General features: G+C 43.3%; 1 protein-coding gene across 1 annotated transcript in view; it reads left to right on the top strand.

Annotated features, from left to right (window-relative positions):
* Window positions 1-14,436, top strand: part of ITSN2 (intersectin 2) — a 116,729-nt gene that overhangs the window by 86,745 nt on the left and 15,548 nt on the right. Inside the window, exon 30 of the mRNA XM_037066805.1 lies at window positions 14,188-14,309. Within this exon, the coding sequence (XP_036922700.1) occupies window positions 14,188-14,309 (122 nt within the window). The remainder of the gene's footprint in view (window positions 1-14,187; window positions 14,310-14,436) is intronic.

The raw sequence follows: 14,436 nt of genomic DNA, 5'->3' as shown, positions 1-14,436 counted from the left end.
CCAGTGCCCACTCGTGAGGGCCATACCGCCCCCCAGTGCACACGCTTCTCAGGACTGAGCCCCACTGTTAAGCGGCGCATGACTGTATTTTTCACAGATCAGGAAGGATAATCGTTCGATTTGTTTAGTTGATGTTGCATGTTATCGGTTAAATTTTTTCTCACCCACTTAATTTGCTTTATGTTCATTTTATTCCTCGTTTTTCTTTTCGTAGGACCCAGTGTTGCCTTCCAGTGGGAAAGCACCCCAGAGACCCACTATCCACGTTTGACTAGCGTGCAGGCGGGCGGGCAGCCCTGGTCAGATACCTCCTGCCCTGCTCGTTAACTTCGTTCGAGTGTTAGAGCCACTTGTGGTTATTTCCTTGTGTTCTCATTTACAGTTAAAATTTATTTGTAGCAAGTTGAAGGATAGTGGGTCTTTGTGTGGCTTTCCCTGCTGTTCACTCTGGCATCCTTTAGTATTTTTCTTCTTTTTTAATTTGGTTAATTGTAGGTCATTAGCATGCACCTTGAATTTTTCCTCACATGGTGGGAATTCAAACACACAAAGACCCACTATTTGCACAAACTATTCTCCCTGGCGTGGAGTGGGCTGTTGTGCTTTCTAATGTTGCTGCAACTTGTATATTGATCACAGAATTCAGATAAAATTTGCTAATGTTTTGCTCTTATGTTTGATCTAATCCTAATCACGGTGGGCTCTTAATTGGTTCAATGTGTGATTTGCCCCCAAGTATGTACTGTTTACTTTGTTACTTTCCAATATGCCACTCTTCAGTATTTAAATTTGTTTAAGGCCAAGAACTGGAAATGACCTGTTATCTATTTTCTGTGTATTTTGGGGTGGGAGCAATAACACTTCCTGGGAGCTTTTCTTAGGTCGTAGACGAGGAGAGTGCCGAGCCCCACCGCTGGTGTGTGCAGAGTGGGGTGCGTTCCATCTGCCTTAGCGCCCAGGAGTGCGCGCTGCGCCATGGTGGTTCTCAGCACCTCCGTGTGCTCTGGGCCGACGGAGGTGCTGCACCACGTCCTGCAGCAGGCAGTTGATGGCCCCCAAGTCATTTACTTTTGGTGAGTGAAGGGCTCCCATCATTGACCACAAGATATGAAAGCTTCCCTAGTTTAGGCAGAACCTTTGTATCTACAATACATTTTAAGGTCAGAATTCATGTTATCTATTTTAATTAGGCAACCGCATATTCCAAGTTACAAAAGGACACTGGTTGACATTCTTCTTAGTGCATTTAGTAAAGAGCAGAAGGAGTCATTAAAGAGTTTAAATGCCCCTGAAGCAGGCACACAGGCTTTATCTGGTCAGGAATGAACCTGAGCGAAGGAGAGATGCGTGAGTTGGCGTTCCTCTGTGTCCATCCGGCCGCCGAGGGCTAGCAGCCTGCCTTCACATCCAGAGTTCTCTGGCTACTGTCTCTTCCTCAACCACATGGCTACTTTGGCATAAGATTTTACTTTTTCTTGGATGGAAACACTTTAAAGATGGTAAACATTATTGAAAACTAATAAATGTGAGATTACTTAGCTGAAACAAAAAGGAGTTTTAATGGGCAGTGTTAAACTGTTATGGAAAATCAATGAGGAGTTTATGCAATTTCAAATGTTTACAGATCGCAGTGCAATCTACTGTTTATGAATGTCAGAGTATTACCAGGAGGAGCGTGCACATGGTCAGTCTTACTTCCTCGTGGAGTTCTCTGAGAAGAGCGAAACGTTTCTATATTTTTGAGTTTAAGTTAAAAGCATATTTTGTGCAATATTTATGTTAGTGTGCCTATACATTATGAATTATTTCAGTCATACATTGCCTAAACCATAACTTTACAACACTTGAGAAAGAATCAGCAGTTTAGTTAGAACCTCCCCAAGTTCAAATGTCTGTGTTCCAAAGTCCTGCACATTACTGGGGTGTGTGGCGACATGTATGGGTGCTCCCTGGGGTAGGGATTTGTAGTTACCAGGCCACTGCAACTGTTAGCATTTGGCATCATTGTGATACTTCTGTAAAATGGCATTCATTGGAAAGCAATAATATCACTCTGTAGGTGGAGTAGCAGACTTGCCTGCGTCACCAAAGGGGGCAGTACAAATGCCGAGTCCTCATGAACTGGGCTGATATGCGCTGTGCAGATTACTTGGTCCCGCCTTCTTTCAGAACTTCTGCTTTTGCGCCCATTAGTTGGGTTCAGATTAAGGACAGTTCCTTTAAGTCCATTGTAAACCATGAAGTCAGAAATCAGAACACTGCTAATTAGCCACATGATCTGGTGTAACACTTTCTCTTTATAATTACTTTTTTTGCATTTGGACTTACTAATGTACTGATAAATTATTTCAAAGGTATTTTATAGTGCAAATCATCACTTTACACTGATACAGATTATGAAGAATGACATTCAGGTAGAGTTTAGCATCTGTACTCACTTTGAAAAGAGCGTACTCATCAGGTGCCTATGGACTAAATTCCATGACACATCTTAGCCGAATGGTGGTCTGGAAAGCATATTTACTGTATTTATGGAAATACCTCTCCTTGTGTAGGTATTTTGTTACATATTCAAGAGAAAGCTAAAAATAAAATAGGGTGACATATAATAACCTGACCTTCTTAAAAGTGCACGCAGTCCTTTGCAGTACCTCATACTCAGCCATGTGTTTCCTTGTTCAGTGTGAGGCAGCTTTCAGTTTGCTCAGAAAGAAACATCAAAAGGAAAGAGTTTATAAGGAACATGGAGTTTTAAAATGGGAACACCGCTGAAAAAATCTGGGCCCTATCGGAGGCAAAGTTTATTTAAAAATTGTGAGATCTGATAATCCTTTTTAAAGTATGCGATTAAATCTGATGGGTTTTCCAGAAGTGAAAAAAATCAATTCTAAAACCAAAGCTGACCTTTTAGAAAATTTGCAAATTTAAATCCACCCTACCCATTGTAGAGTTTCCTCTAAAACTTTATCTTAGAGCATCATTTTAAAATAACAGGACTATTAAAGCAATGTAACTGCTATTTTAGTGTTTTAAAAGCAATGTGAGTACTGATAGTTTAAAGAAAGTGGGGGGAGGAAAAGTAGAGAAAGAAACGCCAATTCCAGTCAAAGCTTTATTTGCCAAATTCCTTAGAATGAATTTTACCAGGTTACAAATTCTTGTAAATAGAATCTGTGATGGAAATTCTGAGAGACGTTTGCCTAACGTGGCGTTGTTGGATGCTGCTGTGATGCTGCTGTCATGTAATAAATTATTAAACTGTTGCAAAGTGCTGTTTTGCCTTAAAATTTTATTTTGTGTGTCTTGAAAACTATAGTATTAAAGGTATTGAGATTTGTGCAAATGCTGGGCACGCTTGGCATGAGGTAATCTGTTTTTATTTTTACAAAATTGTAATATAACTATGCAAGTGTGTTTATTAAAAGGACACAAACGACATTATTTGTATTGTGTATTTCTTTGGAAGCATCCTATAAAACTTAATTTTGATTGTGTATATGTAGTCATGATTGAATTTCTTTGGAATTTCTCCTTTTCCTTAATGCAGTCTCCGGGCACAGGCCAGCGAGCGCTCTATATCACGTGGGCCAGAGAAGTCCTTAAGAAGTCAAGACTGAAATCGATTGATCCTAGATCGTCGTCATATGTTTCAAAACCAAAGGAAATTGTGATTGGGAAGTAAAGGAAAATACGATTGGAGATAATAATAGACTATTCTGTTACTTACAATCTTACTCCAACTTTTTGGAGTAAAGAACTTACAAGTTTGTAGTCATCGCAGATGTAATTAAGACATTTTTAATACAAAGTCTGAGTCTGTGCAAAAGCGATTGCAGTGTGTGCGTGGAGGTACCAGAGGCAGACAGAGTGTTCACCGAAGCGATTGCGTTTCTGGTTTCTTTCGCCTCTAGTAAAAAAGCACAGATCACAGTCAACCCATCTGTTGGTGTCTGGCACAAATAATCCCTCCCTTAAAGACCCTCTTTCCACTCTGGAAGGCCGTTCCACTAATGTTGGGCGCGGGGGGCCACGACATGGACTGTGTGCTGAGAGGATGGAAGTGGGCGTCAGTGGTGGGCCTGGCCTCGGAGTGCCTAGCGCTGTGAGGGGGCCAGGCACATAAGCAGATAATTATGAAACACGCTAATCACAGCAGTGGGTATTTACTGGGCACCAAGAGAATACAGAAGAAATGCCTAATTCAGCCTTAGATTGGTGGTTTGGGAAGACCTCCCAGGGCACACAACTGCCAGCTCCCCCTGTAGGAATACGGCAGACGGGAAGGCGGGACGGTGGGGCGTTTGACAAAGACGGACAGCACGGGAGGAGGGAGGAGCGATCGCAAGCAGGTCCTTACTGCTGGAGGGGAAGTGCAAAGCCAGGAACAGCAAAAGTTGAGGCTGAGCGATTCTGTAGTTTGGCTACTCTGTGTAATCACCTGGGAAACTTAAAGTATTGATGCCTGAGTCTTGATTTAAATGGCCTGAAGTGTGTCCTAGGCATGGGAAATTTTTTTAGAGCTCTTTGCCCATTTTGAAATTGAGTAATTTTAATTGTTTTCATAGTCACTTTTTAAATTTCCTTTAAAGAACAATAAATTATGAAAGATGTGCTTAAGAGAGATGTCTTAATGCAGTGGCCAAAAGGGAAGATCCCTTAAAGAGACTGATAGAATCAACGAGTAGTGAAGTGAGCATAGTACGAGGGCCGCTTTGCATCCTGGCTTTACAAACTCCCCCTCTGAGCCTCAGCTTCATTGTGTAATAAGGATAGTGATCCATACATTGCAGATGAGACTTAGGGACTTCTTGAAGCACCAGTTCAATGTGTAATACATAGATACTAGAAGTAGCAGCTAACAATTACTAAGCAGGGGCTGTGCACCGAGCCGTAGACTCAGCACTCGAGCTGTGAGTCTGGATTAGTAATTGGTGGAATCTGGATGGCACCCCAAAACTTGTGTTCTTAGCCATTCCCTCATGCTGCCTTCCACACACCACGGGCTGCTGTTACCCCAGATCACAAAAGCAGGACAATCACCCCTTAATTCCAAGATGAGGGTGAGAAGAGAGTCAAGAGAAGTAACTGCTTTAAATGAATGCAGGCTGCTCAAGCGACATGTCAAGGTACGGGGAAGATCTGTCACCGATGATCACGTCAGCCACTGCGAAATCAGAGTCAGGCAATGCTGTAGAGTCAGTCCGTTCGGAACTCAGCAGTTTGGGGCAAAGTGTCTAATTATGTAGTCATAAACAAGTTGAAAATATGGGCTGTACGATGATACCATTAGGGAAAATTAGGGATGGAGTAGGCTGTTTGGTAATACAGAGAAGAAATACATATATGTGCATGTGAAACGCCCATCGCCCCAGAACAGAACTGTAGTGACAGGTGCACCGATGTGCAGCGCTGAAGTGTACGGGACAGCAGATTCGGAATTGGCTGTCAGATACAAGCTACTGATCACATGTCGGACAGAGAGGGACACGTAAGGGCCAGTTGCATAACTTAGACACAAAAGAAGAGTTAAAGGAGAGTAAGGGCCCTTTTGGCTTTTTTAGAGCCTTTGGGCTGTTTGGCATCCTGAATATTGATACTAAACCCTTATTTCCTTTACGATTCAGTAAAAGCAAGCATAAGACCAGGTTAAGTTTGGACATGTTACTGTCCATGGTTCGCCTCCAATAGGATTGCCGTGGAAGCACCATTTAAAATGGCCTGGCATTTCAAAGTGTGTCTTGTCTCAAGAGACCTAGATTTAGGGATTTAGTAATTCTAAATTCTATCGTAAGTCACTTCACCACCAATTTTCAGATTCTCCGTGAATCTATACAATAACCCCAAAGTTGCATCAGTTATTCCTAGGATCGATCAGAGGTTGTAAATTGTCTCAGATACCTTGGCAGCAGTTACCTTTATGGTTAGAACGGAAAGTTCTGCATTGGGTGACCATGAAGAAACTACTCTTTTGTGACGTCTCTTTGCAATACTCTGTGTTCTGAATACTCTGAACAGCACGTGAATTCCCTCGGCTGAGTCAGCGATTGAACTCTGTCAGACGAGAAGGAGGCACACGTACCAGCTTGAACTGTTTTCCGAGGCCACACGTTCACTTTTGTCTACCAGTGGGAGGTCTTTTCTGTCTCTTAGGCTAATGATGTTTCACCGTAGATTTAAAAACAAAAATAAAACCAATAAAATGCTTTTTATCCACTTGGATTTATCAGCAGAGTTGCTTTTGGAAGTTGTAGAATACTTATGTTTTCTGATAGCCAAATAATACGCTTTCTGTTGGCCCACAGCATTAGAATACAATGTGAACTTCTTCTCTTTTTTATGCTTAAATAAGCAACCTAACACTTGACAATGGCGAACTTGGCAGGCCTCGAAAAAGACACAACAGTTTATCCAAAACAAAATCACAAATACCCATGGCTTCGTGGCGGCAGCATGCTACCTGGTGTGTCCTTAGCATTCAGCAAATGTCTGCCACGTGGGTAAAAGGCTATTCTTCCATAAAATAAGATGGCCAGTGATTGTCTAGTGCCTTGATAAAACTTCAGTATTAAAGGCAGCCTTCAGAAAATGCACAGTTTAGTCATGTGGATTTACTACTCAAATATTGTCTTCTCCCTGATTTTATAAACAGCGAGACTGAAACCCACTGTGTGACCGGTCGGCTGCTCGGTTTGGGGCACGCAGAGAACCGTGTGACTCAGTGGCAGTGCACTGTGCTGGACGGGCCAGGGCTTTCGGGGGCTTTCTGATATAATCAGAACAAGCAAGTGCTGTTTGTACGAGTCACCACAAACCATCTTTTGTCCTTTCCCTCTGGGAATCTTCGCAAATCTCTCTCCTGTCTTACGCATTCTACCCGCCTCTTGTTCTTGCTTGCACTGTACCCCAGAACATTTGTTCCCACCCAAAGTGGGGCGGGTTTTCACAACCACTATACCTTATTCATAATTCGTCTCTCAGTCTCCACATGCTAACACCAGGGCTGGGGTCTTGTGGCCCAGCCCACCACTGTTTGTTTTTCTGGAACTTTGACCTGAGGATGCCCACGATATCCCACTTTTCTTACTTTCGTATTCTTCCTATGTACCAGAAAGAAGTTAACCAGGAAGTTCTCGTTATTCACTCTGCCAGTAAATACCACGTTCTATAAATACTATAAATACTGACATCTATCATGTGTCAGACATGGGGATACAGTGGAGTATAAAATAGACCAAAATGTCTGCCTCTTAGAGCTGACAGCTGAGTAGGGGAAGACAGAAAACAAAAGAATGAGTGTGTAGGGTCTTAAAAAAATAAAGCAGGTTAGGGAGTGCTGGGGTGGGTCCAGAAGGACTTCCGTTTCAAACAGGCTACTTTGATAAAGTCTCTTTGAAAGGGTGACGTGAAGGACCTGAAATCTACCTGGAGAAAGGCAGCGTGTATCTGGAAGGTCATTCTGGGCAGGGGAACCAGCACATGCAAAGGCCTCAGGCAGAAGCAAGCCTGGCTGGAGAACAGCTTGGAGGCCAGAGTGGCTAGAACAGGAGGGCAAGAGGAGGAGACAGTGAGAACAGGAGGGTAACCAGGGAGAGGGCGGAGCCTGTTTAGTTTCTCATGGGCTGATGGTAAGAAGTTTGGCTTTTGCTTGGAGTGAGAAGAACCCGTGAAAGGTTTTAATCAAAGCAGTGATGTGATCTGATGTTTCAGCAGGATAGCTCTGGCTCGCTAAATTAAAGGGGGAAAGAGTCAAAAGCAAGGTGACCCGTTAATGGGCCAATTCACTAATCCAGCTTGGATCAGAATGATGGTGGTAGACATGGCGGGAAGTGGTCACATTATGGGTATATTCTGAAGACAGAGCCAACAGTTAGGTCGAGTGTGGGTATGAGAAGAGGAAAAGTATCGAGGAAGTCTCCAAAGATCTTACTCCGAGCAGTCAGAGAGATGGATTGCCATCACCTGAGATGGAACATAATGAAGGAGGGACAGGTTGGGGGATGGTGATTAGGGCTTTGGTTTTGGATACTTTACCTTCACCCAGCTTTTAGACACCCACCTGGAGATCCTGAGTAGGTAGTGTTCGGAAGATGCAGTGGAATTCGAAGAGCTAGTCTGGCCAGAGTATAAATTTGGGAGTTTATCAGCATTCTATAGAGGGTACGTAGTAACACCGTGAGGCTGGACGAGAACACCAAGGCTGTGAGTCAGAATAAGTTCCCAGGACTGAACCTTGGGGTCTCAGCATACATCTGGGAGAGGAAGGAGAACCAGAAAAGAAGACCCAAAAGGACTGAGCCGTGAGGTGGGAGGATCTGAGGCGAGGCCGCCACCCAGGAGCCAGGGGCAGAAGGGTTGTGAAGAGCAGGGAGCCATGGCGGTCGCAAGTGGTGGTGACAGGTCAGGCGAGGTGGGGCACCTCCCACCAAAGGATGGTGCTTCCTGGGGCTTTTAGGAAGCTCTTTTTTAAAATATTGGAAAGTAATTTTAATGCAGAATTTTCCAGATGCAGTCAATAAATATTTTTACGTAATAATATTGATTCTTTGGTATTTGTTGAAGTTAATTCTATGGGCATTGAAAATGCATATTATCTTGTATACCTGTGCACTGTATTAGGCCTGTTAAAAGTGTTCAAATCTTTCACATTCTTACTAATTGTCATTGAGAAAGATATATTAAAAGCCACCACTTTAATCATAGGCTTTTCAGGTTTTTCTTTTGTTCTTTTTTCCTCATATTTGGGGAGATAATTCTGTCAGTTTTTTATTTTACACTTGGAGGCTCTCCTGTTAGCCACAAACAAGGCTAGAATTATTGTAACTTTCTGAATTATTTATATTATTTATATCATCTTATACATGAAAGCCTATTTTTTCTTTTGCTAATAAAGCCTCTCCTGCTGCTCTTTTATATTTTGTATTTGTATGGCTTTTCCTAGCCTCTGCAACTTTTCTGTAACTTTATGTATTAGGTGTCTTTGTGAACAACATCTAGCTGAATTTTTTTGTCCAATTTAGAATCTCTCTTTTAACTGACAGATTTTAGCTAGTTATATTTATTAAAACTATTCAATACTTTTATTTGTATCTACCTTACTGTATATTTTGTTTACCATGCATTTTCTTTGTTTCTTTTTAAACAATTAATTTTGAACTTATACCCATCCACCTAGTCTTTCTTATTGTTACTTTATACTGTTAGTTTTGGTTTTTTAAAAATATTTTATTTATTTTTAGAGAGAAGGGAAGGGAAGGAGAAAGGGAGAGAAACATCAGTCTGTGGTTATGTCTCACATGGCCCCCACCTGGGACCTGGCCTGCAACCCAGGCATGTGCCCTGACTAGGAATCAAACCACTGACCCTTTGGTTCACAGCCTGTGCTCAATTCACTGAGCTACATCAGCCAAGGCTGTTAGTAATTGTTTTGATTTTTTCTGTGTTTGCCAATTTTTTTGCTCACCATTCCTTTTTCCTTTTTTTTTTTACCACTTCTTAACATCTCTTTTTTTTCTTATTCAGTTTCCCAAAAGACATCTCTCAATAGTTCCTTTATTTCGATCAGGGGTGAGTGCTCTCAAACATTGCCTGAAAATGTCTTTATTTCTCCCTCACCCTTGATAGTATAATTACGAATCTAGTTTGACAGTTATTTTTTCTCAGTACCCCCTATTGTCGGCTTGAGTCATGTGCGCCAGTCTGATTGGTATTCTGTGTAGTTATTCTGCTTTTTCTTTCTGTTTTAATTATTTTTTTTTCTCCTTGGTGCTTTGCAGTGTAGGTCAGAATTCCTCCTCCTCCTTGGGAGTCACTGAATCTATGGAGTTCTAGCTTTCATCAATTCTAGAAAGTTCTCAACCGTTGTAATTCTTTCTATTCTCCCATTATCTCTTCCCATTCTTTCTATTCTCCACTCCTAGATGCCCATTAGATTTTGTCGTGCCTTGTTATTCTGTCTTTCATATCTTTGAAGCTCCATTTTATGTTTTCTATCTTTTTGTCTTTCTGGGATGCAGCCTAAGTAATTTCTTCAGCTCTGTTTTGGGGTTTTCTAATTCTTCAGATGTTTGGTCTGCTGTTTAATCCATTAATTTATTATTTCCATGATAATATTTGCCATTTTTATTCATTTCTTTTTCAAATCTGCCAGTTTTTTTTTATCAGCTTTGCTTGGGATTTAAAGTACTTCGTTTTTGTTTGTAATTTTGTACTTTAACTCACTTTTAGTGAGAGTTGGTTTTTCTGTGGAAATCCTGTGGGACCAAGACTATGGGAATGACCCTCCAGACCAATTGTATATTTTCTTTCTTTTTTAAATTTTTATTTATTTATCTTAGAGGGGAAGAGAAGGAGAGAGAGAGAGAGAGAGAGAGAAATATCAATGTATGGTTGCCTCTCATGTGTCCCCTGCTGGGAACCAGGAACTGGCCTGCAACCCAGGCATGTGCCCTGACTGGGAATCGAACCACGATCCTGTGGTTCGCAGGCCCACACTCAATCCACTGAGCCACACCAGCCAGGGCAGCAATTGTATATTTTCTTTGGCCAAGTACTTAAAGATATCACCAGTCAGGGACCAATTTCTGTGTGTCAGCAAAAATCCCCAATCTGAGGTGTGGAAAGAGGAGAAACTTTACTCAGGTGAACAATTTGCAAACTGGGGAAATGCAGCCTCCAATAGAAACTAAACTGCACTTCACCAAGACAAAGTGGAATCTGCTTTTTATGGAGAAAATTCCCCCCCTAGTTCCTGATTGGCCCACTTTTACGCAAATGAGGAATCCAAATACCACGGTTCTGATAGGTCCAAGTAGCATGGTTCTGATTGGTTGGAATTGTGCATTCTGATTGGTCATTATGTAGCAGCTCTGATTGGTCAGTGTAGATGCAAGTGAGGATATAGCCACACAGTTCCCACTGGAAGGGGAAGGTCTCAGCCCACTGGTTGAAAGAAGATATTGGAACTTTCTGTAGAACAATTGAACAGTTGATTCAGACAACAAGAACGGAGTGCAGGAAGCTGAAGGTTCAGTCTGTAGCTTATTCCTGAAATGCAGTGAGAGTAAGTGGCTTCTGTCAGTAGTGGCTGCTAGTAGCCTCTAGTAATGAATCTGTGCCCAGTTAACCACGAGGTGTCCTTGAAAGATACATTTCTTTTTGAGGTCTGCATATGTTAATTCATCAGCTAAGGAATTCTTGAATTCCAAAGTTGTGTGAGATGCATACCCAACATTTCTATTCTTTACCTAGCAGAGACTAAAAGTTTTCTTATCATCTCACTGCTCTGGGAAAAAAGAATTTTTTTTCCTAGTCTGCCCTGTAGTCTCAAGTCTCCTTCCAGAGCCTCCTCTCCTTGGCCAAACCCAGGCAGACACCCACTAAAATAGGAGCTCGCAAAAGCAGCCTGCAGCTGGCCTTCTTGCAGGAGCAGAGCAGGGAAAGGGGAGAAATGGGTCTGGGGACAACACAACAGTCTACCGCTTGATGAATATTTCCTGGCCTCTGATCAAAACACTGCCAGGTCTGGTAAAACAGAACTATGTTAGACACAGTCCCTAACTCCAGTGGGAAAGACGGGCATGCTAGCTAGATACAGATGAACTATATAATACAAGTTATATTATATGAAGTGTTAAAATACTGGTGCAAACCAGTACCATGGCAATACAGAGGAGAGGCAGTCTGGGGGTAAGTGGGACAGAGGATGAGAACAGTTTCCCAAAGGAGGATCACGTGAGCCGCACTGCGAAAGGTTAGTCAGACGGCTGAGTGCAGAGGAGAGGCCGTGAATGGTGTGTATAGGGTATCATGAGGACTGGGCTTGGGCTCAGGTGGCTGGCAGGTAGGCCGCAGGGTCGGGATGACGGAGACTCTGCTACTGAGAGCTTCGTTCTGCAACTGACGGGAGCTGCTGCACATTCTGTTGGGCGTGAACATAATAAAACAATAAAATATGTGGCAGCTGGCTGGAGTTGTTGAGTAGAAATATAATTTAAGTCATACATGCAGCCTCAAATGTAATTTAAAATTGCCCAGCAGCAACACTAAAAAAAGTAAAGAAACATTAATAAAATTAATGATTTTTTCTTGACCCAGTATTATCCAAAATATTGGCATTTCTTTTTTAAATGTTTTAAAATGTTTTGTTTGTATTTTCTTTTTTATTATTTTCTAAATTACAGTTTATATTTAGTATTATTTTATATTAGTTTCAAGTATACAGCACAGTGGTTAGACAGTCATGTACTTTACAAAGTGTTCCCCGATGTTTCCAGTACCCACCTGGCCCTGCACATGGTTATTACGATATTATTGACTGTGTTTCCTGTGCTTTACTTTACTTCCCCCTAACTATATTGTGACTCCCAATCAGTGCTTCTCAAGCCCATATTAGCATTTCAGTATATAATCAATAGGATCATTAATACGTTATCTTACATTGTGGGTGGTATTTTTTTGAGCTAGATCTTTGCACTCAGTTTTCACACTAGGTGTGTTACATTCACGGCACTTCTCTGTGTCAACGGCCACGGTTCAAATACTCAGTAGTCACGTGTTGCCATGGCCACCGTATTGGGCAGTGCAGAGGGCTCCACCCACCCGCCCTGACTCCTCAGTTATTGGAAGATTCATGTCCCTCTCCTCCAGAAAGAGAGGTCTGTGGTCAAATAAGTGATAGGAACTCTAGGTTCATCAAATTAAGTGTCTCTTTAGAGCAGAATTTCTTGGAGCCTAATATGCTAATGTGCATTGTGACCCTCCAAGAGAAATACACAGTCTGCAGCATTGTCCAAGTTTACGTGACCTCACAGGTCAGAAATCCAGGAACACATGGTAGTGTTTGCTGGTGTAGGTGCAGCAAGAAGTGTGGAGGCAGGTGGAGGCAGAACTGTAGAGGGAAATACCTGGGTGACGAGTGTCACAAAAGCCAGGACAGGAGACTCCTTACCTGGTCAGTGCCGTGGGCAAGTGGAGGAGGACACAGGCTCCAAAGGGGCCACCGGGTTTGGCAACGCCGGGGTCATCATGACCTTCACAGGAGCAGTGTCAGCGGAGCCACCGACAGAAGCCAAAATGCCCTAAGTTGGTGATGTGACAGGGAGAGGTAGGGGACCGACCACGAGTGTAGACCCCCCGTGGAGACATTTGGCAGTGAGACCAGAGAAGAGGGTGCTGGAGGAAGGAGCAGGACTGGAGGAAGGGTGGGTGTTAAATCATGGGGTGGGGCGGACCCTGTGCCATGTGCCTCGGGGGCTGGGCCCTGCAGGGGAGGGCCAGTTCAAGATGCCAGTTTTAGGGAGACATGGACACGGTCTCATCCCTAGTCACAGTCTGGGGTGGGTGAGCAAGGAGGTGAAGGGCAGGAAGTAAAAGGGGCGTTCCCTCGCCCTGCCCCGACATCAGAGGTAAGAACACCTCAAAGTGAAGGTAGGTGATCAGGATAGAAACGAGCAGAGAATGAAAGTTTCCAAACCATTACAATGAAATGCAAAAGGGTCAGCAGGGGTGGGGCACAAGGACTGTCCCCACATTCATCCTGACAAAGCTAATGTCACGTATGTTCCAGCCTCAGAAATGATAGACTGTTGAGACTTTTCCTATTACTCCAAGATACAGTGCAGATAGAGGCCGATGCTTGTGGGTTTTAATGTGTCGTCATTTCCCAAAGTGTGACACAGTGTCCAGTAGGTACACAGTGCAGTGGTGTGCAAAACATTCCCCAAAAGACTCACTTTATTTCAGTGGTTGTCTGTCTCAGTGACCCACTGCTAGCTCGTGACCTGTGGTTTGAAAAACACTGGTCTCCAGCATGGGGTCATTTCACCGTTTCAATTTCTCTGAAGGCGTCTTAAGATGGGGAGACTGGCCTAGATTCTTCACAAACTCAGCAGAGTTCTGATCTCTCTGAGACCATTTTGTAAAATCGTTAATTCTGTCGTTAACTATTTGTAAAGGAAATCGGGACCCCATTGACGTGTTCCAGGCATGGCCAACTCTCTGCTTCAGAACATGGAGTGGTCACTGAGCCAGCTGTCCACAGGAAGTCCACGGAAGTCCCGGGGCTCCGCAAAGAGCTGGGTGGCTGGCTCAGGGCAGCCTCTGGAAACCCAGTGCACCTGCCGACAGACGTCTGTTTTCCGCAATGGGGACTCAAACAATATTTTGAAATTCTACCCTTTTTTTCCATAGGGTGTGCTGATCTCCAGACCCTGGACACCATGCAGCCCATGGAGAGGAAGAGGCAGGGCTACATTCATGAGCTGATTCAGACAGAAGAGCGGTACGTGGACGATCTTCAGCTTGTTGTGGAGGTGAGAGGCGCCGCCCACTCCCTGGCCCCAGGCATGGAGGGTAGGGGGGCCTCCAGGTGCGGTTTCACCTTCGATGTGCGACTTCACGAGGAATGACAGGAGTGCTCGCCCTCTTAAACTGCTCTCT

This window comes from Sturnira hondurensis, unplaced genomic scaffold (genome assembly GCF_014824575.4).
Source record: "Sturnira hondurensis isolate 20B ecotype Veracruz unplaced genomic scaffold, ASM1482457v3 Scaffold0016663, whole genome shotgun sequence".
NCBI classification, from domain to species: Eukaryota; Metazoa; Chordata; class Mammalia; order Chiroptera; family Phyllostomidae; genus Sturnira; species Sturnira hondurensis.
Note: the sequence above shows the minus strand (reverse complement) of the source record. Positions and strands in the feature narration are given on the sequence as shown.